The following is a 19,958-nucleotide window of genomic DNA, read 5'->3' as shown; positions in this document are numbered from 1 at the left end:
ACTGTCTTGTCGCTCCATCGCATCTTGGTTCTACCTGACATCCGTCATCCTGCAACTGTCGTGAAGGGCTCTCATCGCCGAATATGATCCAAGAGCTTGGGCACCTCAAGGATCTTGCCCCTCCTGTAGTCCTCTCGACTACAGCTCTATGTCTCCCCACCTCTTCTCTAGAGGTGCATGAGCACTCATGGCACAATCGTCATCTGTCTCGACTTCTTTATCCACCTTAGTCTTTGTTGCCTTGGAGTCAGAAGCCTCTCCCTTCTTCTTCCTGGGATGCTGGGATGCATAATGACCCAGCTCCCCACAATGGAAGCACTTCACCTTGGAAATATCCTTCTTCTTCCTCTTCCCTTGCTGTCCTACAGATGCCAGAGCCGCATCCTCCTCCTCTTTCTTGATTCGACCTCCTTTGCCACTACTCCTCGCCTTGGTCAACCGTTTGATCTCCTCTTGGTGAAGAGTTGCCCATATCTCTTCCCATCCTGGAAGATTAGCTCTGCTCAAAATGCTTTGCACAAATGTCTCCCACTCCTCAGAGACTGCATTCAAGGTGGTCCTCACCATGAACTCTTGATCCGACGTGGCCCCTATGGAAGTACGTTGGTCCCGAATCTCTTGCAATCTGAGGTATAGATCTATTTGCTCCCCCTTCTGCATCTAATACGACCGCAACTGATTCTCTAATAGCATTTTCCGCTGCACGAAAGTGCCCTGATATAATGTCGTCAAAGCATCCCACATCTCCTTTGCCGTGTTCTTTTCGGCAATATGTGGTACGACATGATCCTTGACCCCATCAAAGATTATGCACTTTTCCCTCGCCATTGCATCCTCACACTTCTCATTATTAGCTAGGTCAGCAGGGATAACCACAGTTCTCAAGGCGAAGCCCTTAATGCGATATCTATCCAAGATTGACAGGATCTTGGCCTTCTAGATAACAAAGTTGGAAGCCCCTTCCAGCCTGTCCTGATCCCTCAATCCGTTCATTGCCATCTCTGCTCCTCTTCTAGACTCCCTCTAAGTTTCAACTTCCCTCTTGGAAATCTCACTCTAAATCCTGATTTCCCTGCTGGAAATCTTCTCGCCACCTGTCGAACCACTCCTCTCCATTCCTCTTTGCAACTGCAACTCGGATCTAGATTTCTTGGCTACAAATCCGTCAAGGTAGCGATTCCCTTTACCTTGGTTTTGTCTCGTTAGGTACCATTCTACTCCGACAGAAACAACACCCCACTAGCTTCCCAATCCACACTCTGCCCATAGCTCCCTAGGCCCCGACAACTAAAGAAATTGAGCCTTCCAGCTCTACACAATCCCGACAAAAGGTTGAATCGCTCCTCTAGCCAACTGCCTCAAGCCTACCTGGTTGACTAGGATGGCTCTTCGTGAGCCTCTTCTGCCTCTCGCTGCCTCTGCATTGGCCCTTTCTCTGGCTCGAAATGATGATGCAGGCCCTTTGCGTCACTCCTCTGCTACCTTCTGCTTAGGAGAAACTCTGTCTCTCTGGACAGGTGCTACTACTACAAATTTCTGATATCTACTAGTGCCTTCAGTTCTCCTGTGATCTGCAATGCTCTGATACCATGTTGAAATTTTTAAATCTAACACATCAGAAATCCCTACTGCATTATCTAGGTTTATTTCTCCTACTTGTTTACTCCATTAACAAGTTATTTATAGATATAAATATTGAAATAAACACAAATGCAACCTTAACTCATATACAAATCAACAACTGAGATACTAGACAAACACACAATGAACACCGTTACTTTTGGACAATCGTCCCCAGAAAAAACCCAATGCAGAAAAACTGGTGCATAACTTCTGAGGGTTTGATTATTATGCAGATTTATTGAGTACAACTAGGGTGCCAAACTAGCTCACCCAATAGATATTTTTACACGGTGGTAATACCTCTTTTCGGAGACAGATATTCAGCAAGTCCACCCCACAAAAATCCTTCTAGCACTTCTCCAAGGCTTTGCGCCAGCCTTGTTAGCCTGAGCTTAGCTCTAAAACCCTTTGCGTTAGCCTTCTGCTTCTCTGCATTAGCTCTTTGGCCTTCTGCATCACCCACGCAGGCCCCTCAGCCTCTGCGCAGTCTCTAACTGCCTTTGCGTGGCTCCTGCTGCCTCTGCGTCAGCCTCTCTGTCACTGCGCTGGCCCTCAGGCACTATTTCTGCATCTCTACTATGTACTCACTGCCCCTCGCTGCAACAAATCACTTGTTTGAATTTTCTCAGCAAACCCCACTCCAGAAAATCGAACTCACTGATCAATCTTGGTGTGTCTCCAACTGACCCTCAAGTCTCATCTTATACTTTTCCTGTTGAGTTTTCAACGATTGAGATTAAATCTCTAATCAACGGCTAAGATTAGATTTGGCTTGATCCATACCATTTAAAACTTTCTCACCCAATTTTATATTAATACCCATTAATATTTTAATTTTGCTAATTTTAGACTTAGGAACACCATTAAAAATATTAATTATTTTAATATCTCTCTAACTGGATAGAATTTCCCCAAACCATTTTTGGGTCTTGGAGATCTCATGTGCTTTAGCCTCTCCACCAATTTTCATGGCTAGAGCACATCCAATGCTACCACAAATCAACAAGCAAGACAGGTAAAGCTAGGAGCCAAGTTCATTGCCTACCACAAAATATTTAACTTGGCCATAGGATCTTCTGGTCCACTACTAGAGGATATCCTTACACCTATGTCCATAAAAAATATTTACAGGATTAATACTAGTCAGCATCAATGCGGATAATAAAATCATTTGAAGTTCAGGTAATTTGGTAAGAATTCTTGATTTTACTCAACAATGCCTCACAATGAATGTGTGATGCACATTGTATGCCATTAAACATCTTATACATCTTTTAAATATGTATCTTTTATTCATATTTTCATGGCATTGTGACTACCTGATGTTTTTTTAAGATTATATTTAGTTTAAGACTAAATTTAATTCAAGTATGAAGGATTTTATGCTTTTTCAATTTCTCTGAGTTCATGGATTTTTTCCAAGTACAAGTTTTACAAAACAATTTTAAACATCTCATTAACATTAAAAACAATACACATCCCATAAATTCTTTCATTACGCTGACAAGTGAGAAATATAGATTTTGTAAATATGGGAACATGATATGCAATTCTCTGATGGTTACATATAGAAGAAATTTGTCACTTAGAAATCTGAATGATAACTGGCTTTAAATCAACAGATTGCAATATTCTCAAGGCCTTGCATTGCATTGCTTGAAATCACTCCTGTGATTCAACATATGCTATAAGATACAACACACTGCTGTACAATTCAATATACTTGCACTGAGCATTGTATCTTCAGTTAGCTGATAACAGTAGAGAGTCTACAATCATTGCAATCCAAATCCAGTTGAGTTGGAAATGGCAAGTTTCAGTCTGTTCTCTAGTTTAGACTTACTACTGTACTCAGGTAGGAGCAAAATGTTGAAGCAGGTGTATGCAGTTGGGAGCCTACACAATAGAGATTTAGAGAGCACAATTAGAATATTTGCTACAATGACATCTCACTTATCTGAACAGAAAATTTTGATTAAGTTTTGAATGAGAAAAGAATGCCCATACCTGTCTGTATCATCACCATTCCGGACAATGTTAAACTTGAGGCTTCCAAGACCACCAATAGGAGCCCTGTCATTGCCAGTTGCAAAGAAAAGTAGTGATTTTTTCTCTGTGAGACTCATCTCTCTTACCTGCAGGATAAAATCCATTCAAACATGGATCAAATAAACAGATAGGTATAGAAACTCTCCCTTTTTCCCTTTCAACTACACAAACAGCACATTTCAAATCGTTTAATTTCTAAAAAGTGGGAGTGGAAAGGAAAAAATAGAAAAAAATTACTAGCAGCAAGAAGATTAACGTAGATACCAGTTCCCAAAACCATTTGATGACTTGACTTTGTTTTGAATATCCTCCCTCATAAACAGTCACCCGCTCCAATGCCTATGGGAGAAATAAAACATGAGATAATGTTGAGCTGTGTAGATGATTTGTGTGAGTACCTACAGTATAGTGATTATGAAAACAAACTGATTTGGACCAACAAATGGGATAACTTACATCAAAGTCAAAATGAGGCAATCCACAAATGAGCAACTCTAATTCCTCATACCGAAAAAGCTTAAGTGCTTCACCTCCACAAACCTGCATTTTTTCATTCTATTTATTATAGAAAAACCATAAAAAACTGCAACTCGCGTTAAGAGAATTGTAACTGCAAAAAACTTCAAAATGTTTATGGTAAATTAGAATACAAGTAACAAAACAGACAAAAGTTTTGAAAAGACCTGATGGAATGCATCTGAGAATGCACAGAATTGGGATTCAATAGAATCACACAGTAGATACTTCAAATAAAGGTCAACATACCTGCAAACCAAAAAATTCCATCTTTGCACTGAATTAATATCATCAAGTAGACAAATTACTTCTACTCTCCTTTTTCTTAGAAATCCAGACTTCCTTTAAGCTAATACAATTAAGATGATATAACTCTAACTATTCCAACAGTGAAAATTTGGCAGCTTCAAAATTTCTACCAGGAGGCCATCCACTTTCACTGCAATGTACCATCCACTCCTTTGCTCCCATCTATGCACATCTTGTTGCATTACCATTTCCAACTTGCCCATTCTACACACTCTAAATTCATTTCATTGTTATACACATGCTTTCTTGTTTTCCAAGGAAAACTTTGCCAGAAAACCCAAGGGATGCTTCCCCATATTTGTGGACAGCATCCCTAGTATTCCTGCTGGTGTAACTAAATCCATCTCATCCAAGGGGTTCGAACCAAGCACTTGTTGGCATTGAACTAAGAAAATGCCTAACAACATTGGCATCAATCGGCTGAGCCAACCCCTTATGCTTGTTATACATATCATGTTAAAATTGGCAACCAGGGCAAAACTTCATGTGGGTCATCTTATTCATGGCTAATAATATTTTTATTAGATTCCTCTCGTCGAGAGGTGTATGATTGATATAAAGATCATCCAATTCCGATAAGTATTCATGAAGATATGAATTTATTTTGATTATGGAATTATTATCAAGCCGACCTACAACTCATGTAGGCTCAGAAGCCCAACAGTCGCATCTATTCACCCACCAATGTTGTGTATAAATATAAGAGGACTTTTCCTCATTTGGACTCACTCATCTCATCACATCTTTCTCTCTCTACTGCGCAGATATGAGTCTCTTCTCTACTGCGCTGAAATGGGTCTCTCTCTCTCACACATGTGAAGCCGGAAGCTGTTGAATTTGAAGTTGCAACTGCAGAAGTAAAGATTGACTTGCGTGGCCTAGAAAATCTCCTCTTTGGAACTGCGCTGTAGGTTCATCTGAACCTCCTTTGAAAGCCGCAACTTTTGGTGGTGGAATGAAGTCAATCCGACGAACGGTTTGCAAGATATCGACTGCCCTAGTTTGAAGCCAGAAACTGCTGAAACTGAAGCTGCAACTGCAGAAGTAAAGATTGACTTGCGTGGCCTAGAAGATCTCCTCATCTGAACTGCGCTGTAGGTTCATCTGAACCTCCTCTGGAAGCCGAAACTTTTGGTGGTGGAATGAAGTCAATCCGATTGTCGGTTTGTGAGATATGGTCTGCCCTAGTTTGATAATGAAGCCGCTAATGCTGATGCTATTGATCTAGGGTTTGCTACTGCTGATATGAATCAGATTTATTGTACTATTTCTCTCTGCTGAATTATTGAAGATAAAAGAAGATTTGATCAAAGGGTTTCCCCACACATTGTGGGGTTTGTCCCTGGCTAGCCGCCACATCTTGTGTCTCTTGTCTTGGCTTGTTTTCTGTCGATCGTTTAATGTTCTATCTGCACTTTACTTTATGTACGTGTGATTGCTAATCTTTGGAATATAATAAGGAAAAGAAGTAAATTGTTATTAGCATAGAACATACCATAACTTAACATGGTATCGGAGCTGAGGTGAAGACAAAGCCCGAGCAAGAGCAAGAGCAATCATTGAAGAGAAGATTGGCAAAGCTATCCTAAAAGAACTATGGGGTCCTCAACACTCTTTCCTGCCGAAGACAAGCTCCGTGAGAAAGCTGACTATCACGGATGGAAGATGTCTATCGATCTAACCCTTGAAGATCAAGGAGTGCTGGACCATGTAAGAGGCAATATTGTTGAGCCTTCATCAAATGCATATGCTGCTGCCTGGAACAAATGGAAAAATGGGGAAGTCAAAACAAAGAAGATCATCCGGGACTCTATCGACAAGCGCTTGGTGGCCTACATCTCTGATCTAGACACCTCCAAGGAAATCTACGACAAACTGGTGAGTTTATTTAAAGTTAATGATGCAAATCAAGTTTTGTTTCTTAGAAATAAGTTGAGGGAAATCAAGAAGGGTAAAGATGAAAGTATGCAAGCATACTTCTTAAGAATCACCGAGATCAAGAACGATCTCCTATCTATTGGGGAAACCATTACTAACAGAGAAATGGCACTCACAACTCTCGGTGGATTACCATCTAAATGGTATGTGTTCAGGACTACTCTTCTGAACAATAATAGTTTCGAGGAATTAATGGCTAGATGCATTCAAGAACAAACAAGGGTAGAAGAGCAGGAAATGCCCTTGCCTAAAGGTCCTCCTGCTGCATTTTCTTCTCATGCTAATAATTCTGGGTCTAAATCGAAAAGAAAGGTTGGATTTAAGGGTGGAAGAAAAGGACGATGTTTCATTTGCAATAAAGTAGGTCACTATGCAAGGGAATGCCCTGATAGAAAGGACTCTCACCGTGACGATGATCAAAATCCCTCTCATGGTAATCGAAGGAATGGAAAATTAAACACCAAAGGAAAAAGGAATGCAGGAAATCAAGGAAGAGGGCAACCATTCAAGAAGGCTAGAAATTCCAGGTATGAATCTAACACTGTTGACGATAAGCAGGCTGAATATTATCTACCAGCTGCTCTATCTACCTCCGCTCCTTCAGACTCAATGGGAATTTGGCTCATTGATAGTGGTGCCTCAAGACACTTCACTGGTTACAAAGAAGTACTCTATAATCTGGTAGAGAAAGAAACTAACCTGGAAATTGTCCTTGGAGATGACATGAAATACCCAGTGAAAGGTGTAGGCAATGTTTCTCTTAAACTGAATCAAGGTAATACGATTCACTTACAAGATGTATTATATGTACCTGATCTCAAAAAGAACCTGGTATCCATCTCGGCAATGGAAGACAAAGGCTATAAGGTAACCTTCAGCAATGGTAAGGTACGGATATGGAAAAATAATGTTAAAGATGCTTTCACTCTTGGGTTTCGAGTTGATTCTTTATATCAAGTCGGTGGAAGTCCGCTAGGTGTCATGTCTTGTGACACAACGCTTCAGTCCGAACTTTGGCATCGGAGGTTTCCCCACCTTCATTACAAAGCTCTACCCGATGTAAGACAGATGGTAACAGGGATGCCTGAATTCCAAGTAGAGAAAGAAGGTGTATGTCCGGGATGTGCCGAAGGAAATCTCAAAAGGGGACCATTCCCTTCAAGTCAAAGCAAGACCTCCGATATATTACAACTAGTTCACTCAGACATATCAGGTATGATGGCTGTGAACTCCTTGGGAGGATACTCATATTATCTCACTTTTACAGATGACCATTCTCGAAAGACCTAGATATACTTCTTGAAAAAGAAGGATGAAGTGTTCCCTTGGTTCCAACACTTCAAAGCCCTAATCGAGAATCAAACCAACAAGAAGATCAAGATCTTAAGAACTGACAATGGGACTAAATATGAATCTAATGAGTTCCATGATTTTTGTAAAGAGGCTGGCATCAAGAGGGAGACTACTACACCATATACTCCTGAACAAAATGGTGTGGCAGAAAGGAAGAACCGCACAATTATGGAAGATGTCCGGGCCATGCTACATGATCAAAGTCTTCCTAAGTTTCTATGGGTTGAAGCTGCAAACACTGCCGTATATGTACAAAATCGATGCCCTCATCAAGCATTGGGTTCCAAGACTCCTGAAGAAAAATTCACCGATAAGAAACCTGATGTTTCTCATTTTAAAATTTTTGGAAGCCCTGTATACTTTCATGTGCCGAAAGAGAAAAGAAATAAATTGGGAGCATCTGGAAAGAAGGGAATTTTCGTGGGCTATGGTGAAAATACTAAAGGCTATAGAATCTATGTAGCCGGTCAAAGGGAAGTCATAATTAGTCATGATGTCACCTTTGACGAAGATATGGCTCTCAGCAAGGTGATCAATCTTCCGACTTTGAGGAGCTCTCAAGAAGCCGACACCAGGGAACCGAAAGAAAAGGATGATGAATCAATGCCTGATGTAGAAGAACCCATGGATCCGATTGATCCTCCTCCATATGAGCCTTCCTCTTCTAGGAAGAGGCCTTCATGGCTTAAGGGGTTACTTGATGATGCTGAAGGACATGCTGCACCCCGAGGAACCTTTCGTGAAACTAAGAAACCTAAGAGGTATCAAGGATACCTGACCATCATGAGCACGATCATACAAAATAAGCCTTCGTCATTCTCAGATGGCGTAAAGCATCAAGTATGGAAGGATGCTATGACCGAAGAATATGAGTCTATCATAAAGAATAATGTTTGGGAAGTAGTTCCCAGACCCCAGGACAAGACTGTTGTTACTTCCCAATGGCTTTACAAGATAAAGCATGCAGCAGATGGAAGCACGGAAAAGTATAAGGCTCGTTTTGTTGCTCGAGGTTTCTCCCAAAAGGAAGGTATAGACTATGATGAGATATTTGCACCTGTTGCCAGATATACGACCATCCGCTCGATCATAGCCCTTGCCGCTTCACAAGGATGGAACCTACATCAGATGGATGTCAAGACTGCGTTCTTGCATGGCTCGATCAAAGAAGAGCTCTACGTGGAGCAACCCGAAGGATTTGAGATTTATGATCGAAAATCTCATGTATGCAAGTTGAAGAAAGCTCTCTATGGGCTGAAGCAAGCTCCCCGAGCATGGTATGAGAAGATCGATAGCTACTTGATGAAGCTGGGATTCACTAGGAGTGAAGCCGATCCTAACCTTTACTTTAAGGTTGAAGATGACAAGCCTCTCATACTGGTGCTGTATGTGGATGACCTCTTTCTAACAGGTGCAGACCCTCTCATTCACAAATGTAAGAGGGAGCTGGCCTCTGAATTTGAAATGAAAGACCTAGGACTGATGCACTACTTTCTAGGACTTGAAGTGTGGCAAAAGCCAGGAGAAATTTTCCTATCTCAAGGAAAATATGTGGTGAAGATATTGGAAAGATTCGGAATGGTGGACTGCAAGCCTGTAACTACTCCGATGGAGCTTGACTTCAAGAAGTTAAGCAGTAGTGATGCTGGACCTGTTTTACGAAATGCTACCGAGTATCGGCAACTCGTCGGAGCATTAATGTTCTTAGTGATCTCCCATCCAGATATATGCTTTGCAGTTAACACGTTGAGCCAGCGTATGGTTGAACCCCACCACATACACTGGATTGGTGCCAAGAATCTGCTGAGATATCTTCGTGGCACTATCACTTATGGGTTAAGATACATTGCCAGAGATGTGAGACTATTTGGATACACAGATGCTGACTGGGCAGGCAATGTGGAGGACCGTAAGATCACTTCCGGGTGTTGTTTCTCCTTGGGATCTGCTTCGATATCCTGGATGAGCAGGAAACAAAAGTCGGTGGCTTTGAGCACCGCCGAAGCAGATTATATTGCTGCTAGCATGGCTTCTTGTGAGGCAGTTTGGTTGCGAAAGCTCTTCAGTGAGTTGTTTGGATTCACATTGGATACCACTGTGATCCTTTGTGACAACCAAAGTTGGATTCGTTTGTCAGAGAATCCCGTATTCCATGATCGCTCCAAGCATATTGATATTAGATACCATTATATTCGAGATATGGTGCAACGGGGAGTTATAAGGCTCCATCATATCAGTACAGATGAACAGGTCGCCGACATTCTGACAAAACCCCTTGGGAAAGTAAAATTTCTGACTTTCCGTGAACAACTTGGAGTTGTTCAAAGACCCTCCAATGAGGGTCATGTATGATGCATTGAGCTTTGAGAGCTCCAGGGGGGTGCGGGGTACTTCTTGGAGCAGAATATGACCACAGGATTATTCACTATCCCCTGGTGGTATACATGTACACCCCGTGGCGACATTGTAGCAGGATTGATGTGTTCTCCTGTGAGGCTTGGATTGATGTGTTCTCCATGGCAATTGTAGCAGGATTGATGTGTTCTCCTGTGAGGCCTGGATTGATGTGTTCTCCATGGCAATTGTAGCAGGATTGATGTGTTCTCCTGTGAGGACAGGATTGATTAGTTCTCCTGTCGAGGCATCCTACCCATGCAGTCTGGGACTCATGGGAAGTACCTCTCATCTGATCAATGAGCAGGGAAATGAAGTTAGGGACCATAGTAGTACCAATGGACGCATCGTTGTAACTACCGTACTCCCTACGCTAGGATGACCTCCATTGATCTGGGATCAATGATACTGGTCTGGGACCAGTGGTAGGAGTTGTACCATACTATGACGCTGACTTCGGGTCGGTTGAGACTGGTCTGGGATCAGTGGTACATACTCTGAGACTGACTTTGAGTCAGTGGAGGATGATATTGGTCTGGGACCATTGGAGTTGTACTCACTATGACGCTGACTTTGGGTTGGTTGAGACTGGTCTGAGACCAGTGGTACATACTATGAGACTGACTTTGAGTCAGTATGATACATCCTCGATCATTTCTTCTTCTTCATAATTCGGACAAAAGCAGAGTAGAACAGAACAATGCAAGAGCAGAGCAGAACAGAACAAAACAATACAAATCAGTGCAGGGCAGAACACAAAGCAGAACAGGCAAAATAGAGCAGAGCAGGGCAAGGGTCAGGCTGTACAAGGCAATGCATTTGATGGATGAATAGTAACGACCGATAGACAGATTGCAGATGAAGTTCTCCATGGTTGAGAGGGAGTGTTAAAATTGGTAACCAGGGCAAAACTTCATGTGGGTCATCTTATTCATGGCTAATAATATTTTTATTAGATTTCTCTCGTCGAGAGGTGTAGGATTGATATAAAGATCATCCAATTCCGATAAGTATTCATGAAGATATGAATTTATTTTGATTATGGAATTATTATCAAGCCGACCTACAACTCATGTAGGCTCAGAAGCCCAACAGTCGCATCTATTCACCCACCAACGTTGTGTATAAATATAAGAGAACTTTTCCTCATTTGGACTCACTCATCTCATCACATCTCTCTCTCTACTGCGCAGATATGAGTCTCTTCTCTACTGCGCTGAAATGGGTCTCTCTCTCTCACACATGTGAAGCCGGAAGCTGTTGAATTTGAAGCTGCAACTGCAGAAGTAAATATTGACTTGCGTGGCCTAGAAGATCTCCTCTTTGGAACTGCGCTGTAGGTTCATCTGAACCTCCTTTGAAAGCCGCAACTTTTGGTGGTGGAATGAAGTCAATCCGACGAACGGTTTGCAAGATATCGACTGCCCTAGTTTGAAGTCGGAAACTGCTGAAACTGAAGTTGCACCTGCAGAAGTAAAAATTGACTTGCGTGGCCTAGAAGATCTCCTCATCTGAATTGCGCTGTAGGTTCATCTGAACCTCCTCTGGAAGCCGAAACTTTTGGTGGTGGAATGAAGTCAATTCGACTGTCGGTTTGTGAGATATGGTCTGCCCTAGTTTGATAATGAAGCCGCTAATGCTGATGCTATTGATCTAGGGTTTGCTACTGCTGATATGAATCACATTTATTGTACTATTTCTCTCTGCTGAATTATTGAAGATAAAAGAAGATTTGATCAAAGGGTTTCCCCACACATTGTGGGGTTTGTCCCTGGCTAGCTGCCACATCTTGTGTCTCTTGTCTTGGCTTGTTTTCTGTCGATCGTTTAATATTCTATCTGCACTTTACTTTATGTACGTGTGATTGCTAATCTTTGGAATATAATAAGGAAAAGAAGTAAACTGTTATAAGCATAGAACATACCATAACTTAACATATCAATAATTCAAAAAACATGAAAAGAAAAGACGAAATAAATTAAATACTGTCCTACTGCCTATAAGCACTTGGAGAATTAAGAAAGTCAAACACAGGTGAACAAAGAAGCAAATATTGCATGTTATTTGTAGAAAACCCAGTGATTGTAAAATCAATTATATTGAATTTGAAACGAGTCTGTAGGTGATAGTGGAAAACATCGGTCTTATCACTTCTGTTGCTAAGCATAGTGTACATATCAAACCACGAAAATAAATACATATTTCCACAACCATGCCATAAGGAACCATTGTCGGAATAACTCACATCTTAGAAACAAGGTAACACACATGCAAATAACAAAAATCTTGTCTAGAAGACTGCCTTTGTTCTAAAATTTCCACATGCCATAGTGAAATTGCAGAGGAATCACAGAGCAGCAAGAGAGGAAGTTGATTGTGTTTGGTCTTTAATGGAGAAAATGTGACTTATAGAAAACTAAAAAAGGCACATGTACAAGAATTGTTGACCATGGACAAGGACTATTCAAGGTAAGATGCAACCAAGATTGACTATTGACTTTGTTGTTGCCAAGAAGAATACTAAATTATTCGGTTGTCCAAGCTATTAAGATCAAATGGTCATAACCCAAAATCTTAAAGTTGTAACCTCAAAGAATTATTATGGGTATATTGATGGTCATTAATATATAACCTATAATAAGAACATGTGTTTTCTTCCTTTGACTTCATAAGTTCAAATCTAGAGTGGGGAAAGATATGTACACTTTATAGACTTAGTAGTGAAATTACTGTGAGAAGGGGGTACCTTGCACCATAAACAAAGGGAACTCATATGCCAAATTTGGTGCTTGACTTAAAGTTAGGTTATTGTTATTATATATAAAACTTATTATTTTAAACAGATAACATTGAGGTATAAAAATTGCCTAATTGCAAAATTAATTATTTGCAGGGAAATAAGGATCATCTTAACTACCTTTCTTAATTCTCAAGTTCAATAAGAAAAGGTATCATTAAGAAGTCTCACAGCAACCATGGATGAGAGTGAACTCGAATAGTTCTTTCGAGCTAGGATACAACTCCAATACTCCTTTTAGTGTAAGGATGAACTAGTTAACGCCTTGGAGCAAGTCTAAAACTATTTATTCACAATGGAGCAATCACCTTTTGAGAAGATACTAAACACAATGTTTCCAACAATAAGCACATTTTCAACACTGCATATTTTAAGGCAGAAAGACCAAGATGTCGAGTTCAATGTTATAAATAGTGTTAGTGAAATCATTAGAATACCAACCACAAAAGCACCATTTAATGACAATCTAATGAGAGATTAATCAATTGATTGTTGAAAGTTCAAGGACCAAATCAAATATTTGGGAGAGAGAATTTTAGGAATTGTTGCAAGAGTAATGTTTTCTTACACTAGACCTTGAGTGTGCTGATCTCATCATTGGAATGTTTCAACATTTCCTTCTTATCGCCAGTAGAATCACAATGAAATTGTATTTGAGTTGATACTAATGATTATGACCATTATTTTGGATGAAAGGAAATATTATTATCTATTTCATTGACTAACTCGAGAACAAAAAAGTGTTCATTTCACCATCTACCCTAGAGCCACTTTGTTGTTAGTACTTGTGCAAAAACGTTTAAGCCATATTTCACAAAAAAATGACCTATTCTCAGCCTCAAGGATGAGTCCCCGTCGTTCAAGCACCTGTAATATCCCCAATTTTGTGAGCATGAGAGTCACTAAAGAGGTTTGTCCAATGTTAGTAATATTAATTAAAAAGGGGCAAATATTATTGGAGAAAGGTGGCTAGTATTATTTTATCGAAGAATAGCAGCAAATTATTATTTTATTAAATGGTAGCCAAAAGTGACTTAGTGGAAAATGGCCCCCACCAATAAAATAATATTGAAAAAGGAGTCTAGAGGCATGAGGATAAATTATAAAAGGATGATGGAATCATTTAGTGGATTATATTTGGTCATTTTACAGTTTCAACATTAGTTCTCTTGAGCTGCTTAGCCAAGACAACCATGTTGTTCAACACAAGGAATTTCCAAGTGGGAATTCCACCTCTACTTTCGGTGACCTTCGAGTGTCACCCTAGGGGAGTAAGAAAGAGTCCATCTCAAGGCTTCTCTAGGAGCTACATTGCAGACCATTTCCAGCTGGAGCGTGCCTCTCTTAGGGTGCAAAAGGAAATTCGAAAGGGCTGAGAGAAGCTAGCAAACGATGGAGTTTTGGCCGAAGAATTTGCAGAGATTTATCCGTAGGGAGGGCGAGTACTTCCTTGGTGATTTGCAAGGCTGAGAATGTTGCATTTTTTAGGGCCGAATTTATCTATTTCAGGGATTTCTAGGACAGCTACAGCGCAGACAATTTGATAGGGAGATTTGGGGAGTCTGGGCTAAGGAGAAATTAAGAGGCTTGGAGTGATTTGCCAGGGTTGGAGGAGATTTTTCTAGTAATTGATTGGTCTTCTACAACAAAATTCTTTCTACAGGGTGTTTTTCCACCTAGTTAGAACCATACACATTTCTTGGGGTCACCGGGACACGTTGGATTCAGCCCAAACCCTTTCTAGGTTTTTGTGGGTTTATTGAGAGGAGTCTCCGACTAATTTTATAGAGTTTTTTAGGCAATATTCGGGCCTGAAATTCTCATTCTTATAGTAGGGCGAATTGCTAGTTAGCTGGGCAATTTGCATCACTTGGTGGGCTTAGTTTGGCTTGGAGTTGGGCCAAACTATTTCTGGGTATTTCTGGGGTTTTGGAGGGGAGCCCGTGGCTGCAATTTCAGGGTGATCTGAGCATTCTTCAAGGAAGAATATTCAATTCCATTACAACAATAGTAGCAATAATTTTTTCGGCAGTGCGCAGTACCAGTTTGGGCTAGTATTTCCTCCAGATCAGAGTTGTACTACACGGGGGTTGCATAGCTTGCATAGCAAGCCCAGGTTCCAAAACTTCAACTCATTTTATGTACTATTTTATCATAAAATTAAATAAAATGACTCAGATTGTGTTGCTGGAGATTTTGGTGTTTTAATTATTGTGTATGAATTCCAGTTTATTTACTGTTCTTAGTCCATTGCTTAGTATTAGCTGTTAAATTCCAATTAGGCATATTACAGTGGTATCAAAGCCATAATCTTCGCTCAGTTTGTGGGAAACCCTTCATTCTATGACAATACCAGAATAAAAAGCTAAGAAATCATGGAATCCAAAGAAAGATTAGAACAAAACAACATGGAAGTAACATTGAATGAGGTGATTAGGACGCAACAAATGATGATTGATGTGGGGGAGTAGTGGATTCATTCCGCAATTGGGAATCAGGACTGTTCTCAATTATACCACAAATCCACTATGCCCAAAATTATGGGTAATGCATCAAGATGGAAAGACATGATCGCAAGTGATGTGGATTTATTGGAAGCAAATTGGAGCGCATACTGATCATTCGGTCATGGCATTCAGGCGTCCCTCTCTTTTTGGGAGTTTTATGAACTAAGAGGCATGCACAAATCAGTGGGTGGGGATTCAGTGGAATTATGCAAGGATGATGAGGAGGATTAAGGATGTTAAAATTGGCAACTAGCGCAAAACTTCATGTGGGTCATCTTATTCATCGCTGCTAATATTTTTATTAGATTCCTCTCGTCGAGAGGTGTAGGATTGATATAAAGATCATCTGATTCCGATAAGTATTCATGGAGATATGAATTTATTTTGATTATGGAATTATTATCAAGCCGACCTACAACTCATGTAGGCTCAGAAGCCCAACAGTCGCATCTATTCAAACACCAGCGTTGTGTATAAATACAGGAGGACTTTTCCTCATTTGGACTCACTCATCTCATCATATCTCTCTCTCTACTGCGCAGAAAAGAGTCTCTCCTCTACTGCGCAGAAAAGGGTCTCTCCTCCACTACGCAGAAAAGGGTCTCTCCCTCACACGTTTGAAGCCGGAAGCTGCTGAAACTGAAGCTGCAACTGCAGAAGTAAAGATTGACCTGCGTGGACTAGAAGATCTCATCTGAACTGCGTTGTAGGTTCATCTGAACCTCCTCTGAAAGCTGCAACTTTTGGTGGTGGAATCAAGTCAATCCGACAGACGGTTTGCAAGATATCGACTGCCCTAGTTTGAAGTCGGAAGCTGCTGACACTGAAGCTACAACTGCAGAAGTAAAGATTGACCTGCGTGGACTAGAAGATCTCCTCATCTAAACTATGCTGTAGGTTCATCTGAACCTCCTCTAGAAGCCGCAACTTTTGGTGGTGGAATCAAGCTGATCCGATGGTCGGTTTGTGAGATATTGTTTGACCTAGTTTTGATGATGAAGCTGCTAATGTTGATGTTGTTGATCTAGGGTTTGCTACCGCTGATATGAATCAGATTTATTGTACTATTTCTCTCTACTGAATTATTGAAGATAAAAGAAGATTTGATCAAAGGGTTTCCCCACACATTGTGGAGTTTGTCCCTGGCTAGCCGCCACATCTTGTGTCTTTTGTCTTGGCTTGTTTTCTGTCTATCGTTTAGTGTTCTATCTACACTTTACTTTATGTACATGTGATTGCTAATCTATGGAATATAATAAGGAAAAGAAGTAAACTGTTATAAGCATAGAACATACCATAACTTAACAAAGGAAGAAGATGAGAGAGTAGTTCAAGGGGCCATGGTTGGCAAGGAGACAGCTGAGCATACACTCGTTGATGAGATGCCATCTGTTGCTGAGGTATCCATTGATGAGGTACCCGGGTTGTGACCAAGTTCTCAGGTGATAGTAGCAGACGATAGGTTGATGACGTGCCGAGAGACATCTCCACTATGATGAGGAGCCAATAGTTATAGAGGCATCCAGATCTATGACATAGTTGCCAGATGAAAGTGAACATGTCTTGTGTGTTGGGTTGTCTATGTAGGAGCAGTCAGAGGCTTGTGTTGAGTCCATGATGGAGGAGGATGTGCAACCATCCTTTGGGCTAGCCATTGATAAGGGGAAACATATAGACCACACATTGGGATTTCAGCACATTTCGCTTCAGAGGCACACTGATGGGATCTACAACGTTATTAGCCCAACCTTACGCATTGGGTTGAGGGTGGCAGAGCTATCTAGACACACCCGAGGGAATGCCCAAGTTAGCAAGACTGAGCAACATGAGTTGAGTATGACACCGCATCAGCTTGGAGGGCTTGTTCCTTCCACAGGGGATTGTACATTTGATTCCTCCTTTGGGATTGGATGGTGAGATGCATTGAGCTGGTACTCGAAGGAGCATTCTAGGCAGTTGGATACATCCATGGCCACAGTTCAGCAGAGACCAAGGATTACTAGAGGGACTCAAGGGCTAGACTATTGTTGGGATCTAGGCGAGATTTCCCATCACATCATAGACTTGGTAGGTGATGGTAGTAGCTACGTGAGGGATCCGACGTTTGGGCGCATACACATTTCCAGATCTCCATCGGAGCTCTAGTCAACACTAGTGACAGGATGGTTTTACAGGGGAGTAGAAAGATTTCATGAGTTGTCTTGGCATATTGACTGTGAGTGGAGTCACAAGGTGATTAGCTTACTCTGGTAGGATGTTTAGGGTCCCGTAGGCCTTAAGGGCCCTAAAACCCTAGGCCGCAACCTCGAAGGGCCTCTTGGCCTTCCCTCAAGCCTAGTGACAACCCTTAGGGCTTGCCGTGGGAACATTTCAGCCCCTCCTCCTTTGCCGTGGACACTATCTAGCCTCTAGACCCTAGCCACAGGCCTATTTGGCCTTTTTCTTTCTCTTTTGGCCCTCTCACTAGCCCTATTTTTCCCTCTTCCATCCCTGGTTGGTCTCTTGATTTTCTGGACTGAATATTGGTGAGTTTTGCAAAAGACAATTGGCTCAAGTTTGGTGTTTTCAAGTGCCAAGTCCATTGGAAAATTTTTGGCAATTTTGGGCAAGATATCTCCAAGGCCTTGGGCCTAGGGTTTCTCCCTAAACCCTCATTCTTCCTCACCATTTGCTACATCTCTCTGAATACATTCATCACAGTGATAAAATTTAATTTTTAGTGCCCCAACATCACATATAAATTGCCTAGATGCACTTAGAAATTCTTGGTATAATTTTGCTTGTCATTTGGTGAATTGGGCATTGTTTCTTGAGCATAGATCTAGCTGATCTATTGAATGAATATCTCTGCATAAAAAATCTGATCAGATCTGAATACTGCATCTTAAGAGGGCTAAAAATCTCAAAATTTCATATTGGCAAGCTTGTTTGGCATTTGGTAATTTTGGGTTCTTTGTGGCATACGCACTCACATCGGTGGCTCACTGTTTTCACTCTTTCCTTATTGATGTCATAAGTACTTTTAGATCTGATATAACATTGAATAATACCATCATAAGAAAGTTAGCTATTTTATATATTCAGTTGGCAAGTCATTTAGTATCTCTTTGATCATATTTGGTTCTTTTATGCTTGTCATTTCTTGGATCTAAAGTGATTTACTTGCTGCTGTCCTAAAGGTTAATAAAAGCTCATTTCATTAGTGTTTCTAAGTGCTATTGTGAAGAGGCTTGTCTTAACTTTGGTTATTTGAAGGTTAACATTTGTTTTTTTACTTGTAGGCTCATTCATAACCTCTAAGAATCATTAATTTTGCACTAAGTAAGCACTCACACATCATAGCTCTAATCTTGTCGAATGATTTATGTTACTTTGGGCATTGAACTTTCACTGGCATTGAAGTAGGTCTCTCTCTCTCAAGTGTCTTGGCATCTAATTGGCATTATTGTGTTAAGCATCTAATTGTTTAAGGAACATTGCTAAGGAAATCATTCGATAATTGCTAAACACATAATTTTGTTTGCCATTGATAATTGTATTGTCTATCATTAAGCATTGGCATCTTGAGAATTATTGATTCTAAGTGAGCATCTCCTAATATTGGATAAGTGTTCTAAGCTTGTTGGTAAAGCATTGTAGGATTGTTTAATACTGACACTTGATAAATGGCACATTCTTGGTAATAAGATTGTCTTTTCATTTATTGATAAGTACTCTTGTCATTGAAGATTAATCATAACTTAAGTACTTAAACATTAAACAATCTTAACCCAAGAATCACTCATCCACCTTGCATAAGCATTCTAACTCTAGCTAAACATTAAACAATCTTAACCCAAGAATCACTCATCCACCTTGCATAAGCATTCTAAGTCTAGCTGCATTAAAAATTTACATCCAAGCATAAGCTTGATTGATAGACTTCTAGGGCCACCCTTTCTCTACTTAGCTTGAGGGATTCAGCACCTTTCTAGTGGTTAATATGGCGATCTTGCAATTGTCAAAGCCATAGTCTCTACAGCACAGGATGTTGATTTTCTGGTAGCATTAGAAGTGCTCTTAGCCTCAAAATTTGCAAAGAGGCTAGGACGCATGTATTCTACAATACCCAGAAATCGTTTTGGGAAATTCCACTCGGAGACGGTTTTTATTAAAATAATTAATTATTTTTAATGAGTGCCTAAGTCTAAAATTAGGAAATTAAAATAATTAAAGGGTATTAATCAAACTAAGGGCGAAACTTCTAGAAGAAGACGAAGATCAATTCAATATGATCTGAGCCATTGATTAGAATCTAATACGGGCAGTTGATTACTCAACTGGAGGATTATAAGAAGGACTTCGATGGGAATTTGGAAGGTACACCAGGTAGATACTCAATTACCCAGGTAAGATTGATTTTCTCACTGGTCGAAGTTCGGCAAGAGGAAATCGAATCAGACAAAGAGTTGCAGGTGAGAAGGAGAGAGGGC

The 19,958-nt window shown here is 40.6% G+C and overlaps 1 protein-coding gene across 2 annotated transcripts in view; it reads right to left on the bottom strand.

Annotated features, from left to right (window-relative positions):
- Positions 1-3,131: 3,131 nt before the first annotated feature.
- Positions 3,132-19,958, bottom strand: part of LOC149224132 (uncharacterized) — a 370,062-nt gene continuing 353,235 nt past the window's right edge. Inside the window, exons 28-32 of one of the 2 annotated variants that reach the window (XM_089386010.1) lie at positions 4,356-4,437; positions 4,129-4,212; positions 3,937-4,011; positions 3,631-3,758; positions 3,132-3,519 (exon numbers count right to left, since the gene is read on the bottom strand). In XM_089386010.1, coding sequence (XP_089242136.1) covers positions 3,399-3,519; positions 3,631-3,758; positions 3,937-4,011; positions 4,129-4,212; positions 4,356-4,437 — 490 coding nt within the window. In that variant the 3' untranslated portion in view covers positions 3,132-3,398. Of the gene's footprint in view, positions 3,520-3,630; positions 3,759-3,936; positions 4,012-4,128; positions 4,213-4,355; positions 4,438-19,958 lie in introns of those variants that run through there. The other variant, XR_016249501.1, reaches the window with a different exon arrangement.

Source organism: Pinus tabuliformis, chromosome Q (genome assembly GCF_031772625.1).
Source record: "Pinus tabuliformis cultivar Carrire ecotype Pingquan chromosome Q, CPIR1, whole genome shotgun sequence".
Lineage (NCBI taxonomy): Eukaryota > Viridiplantae > Streptophyta > Pinopsida > Pinales > Pinaceae > Pinus > Pinus tabuliformis.
This window is presented reverse-complemented; position numbering and strand designations above follow the sequence as displayed.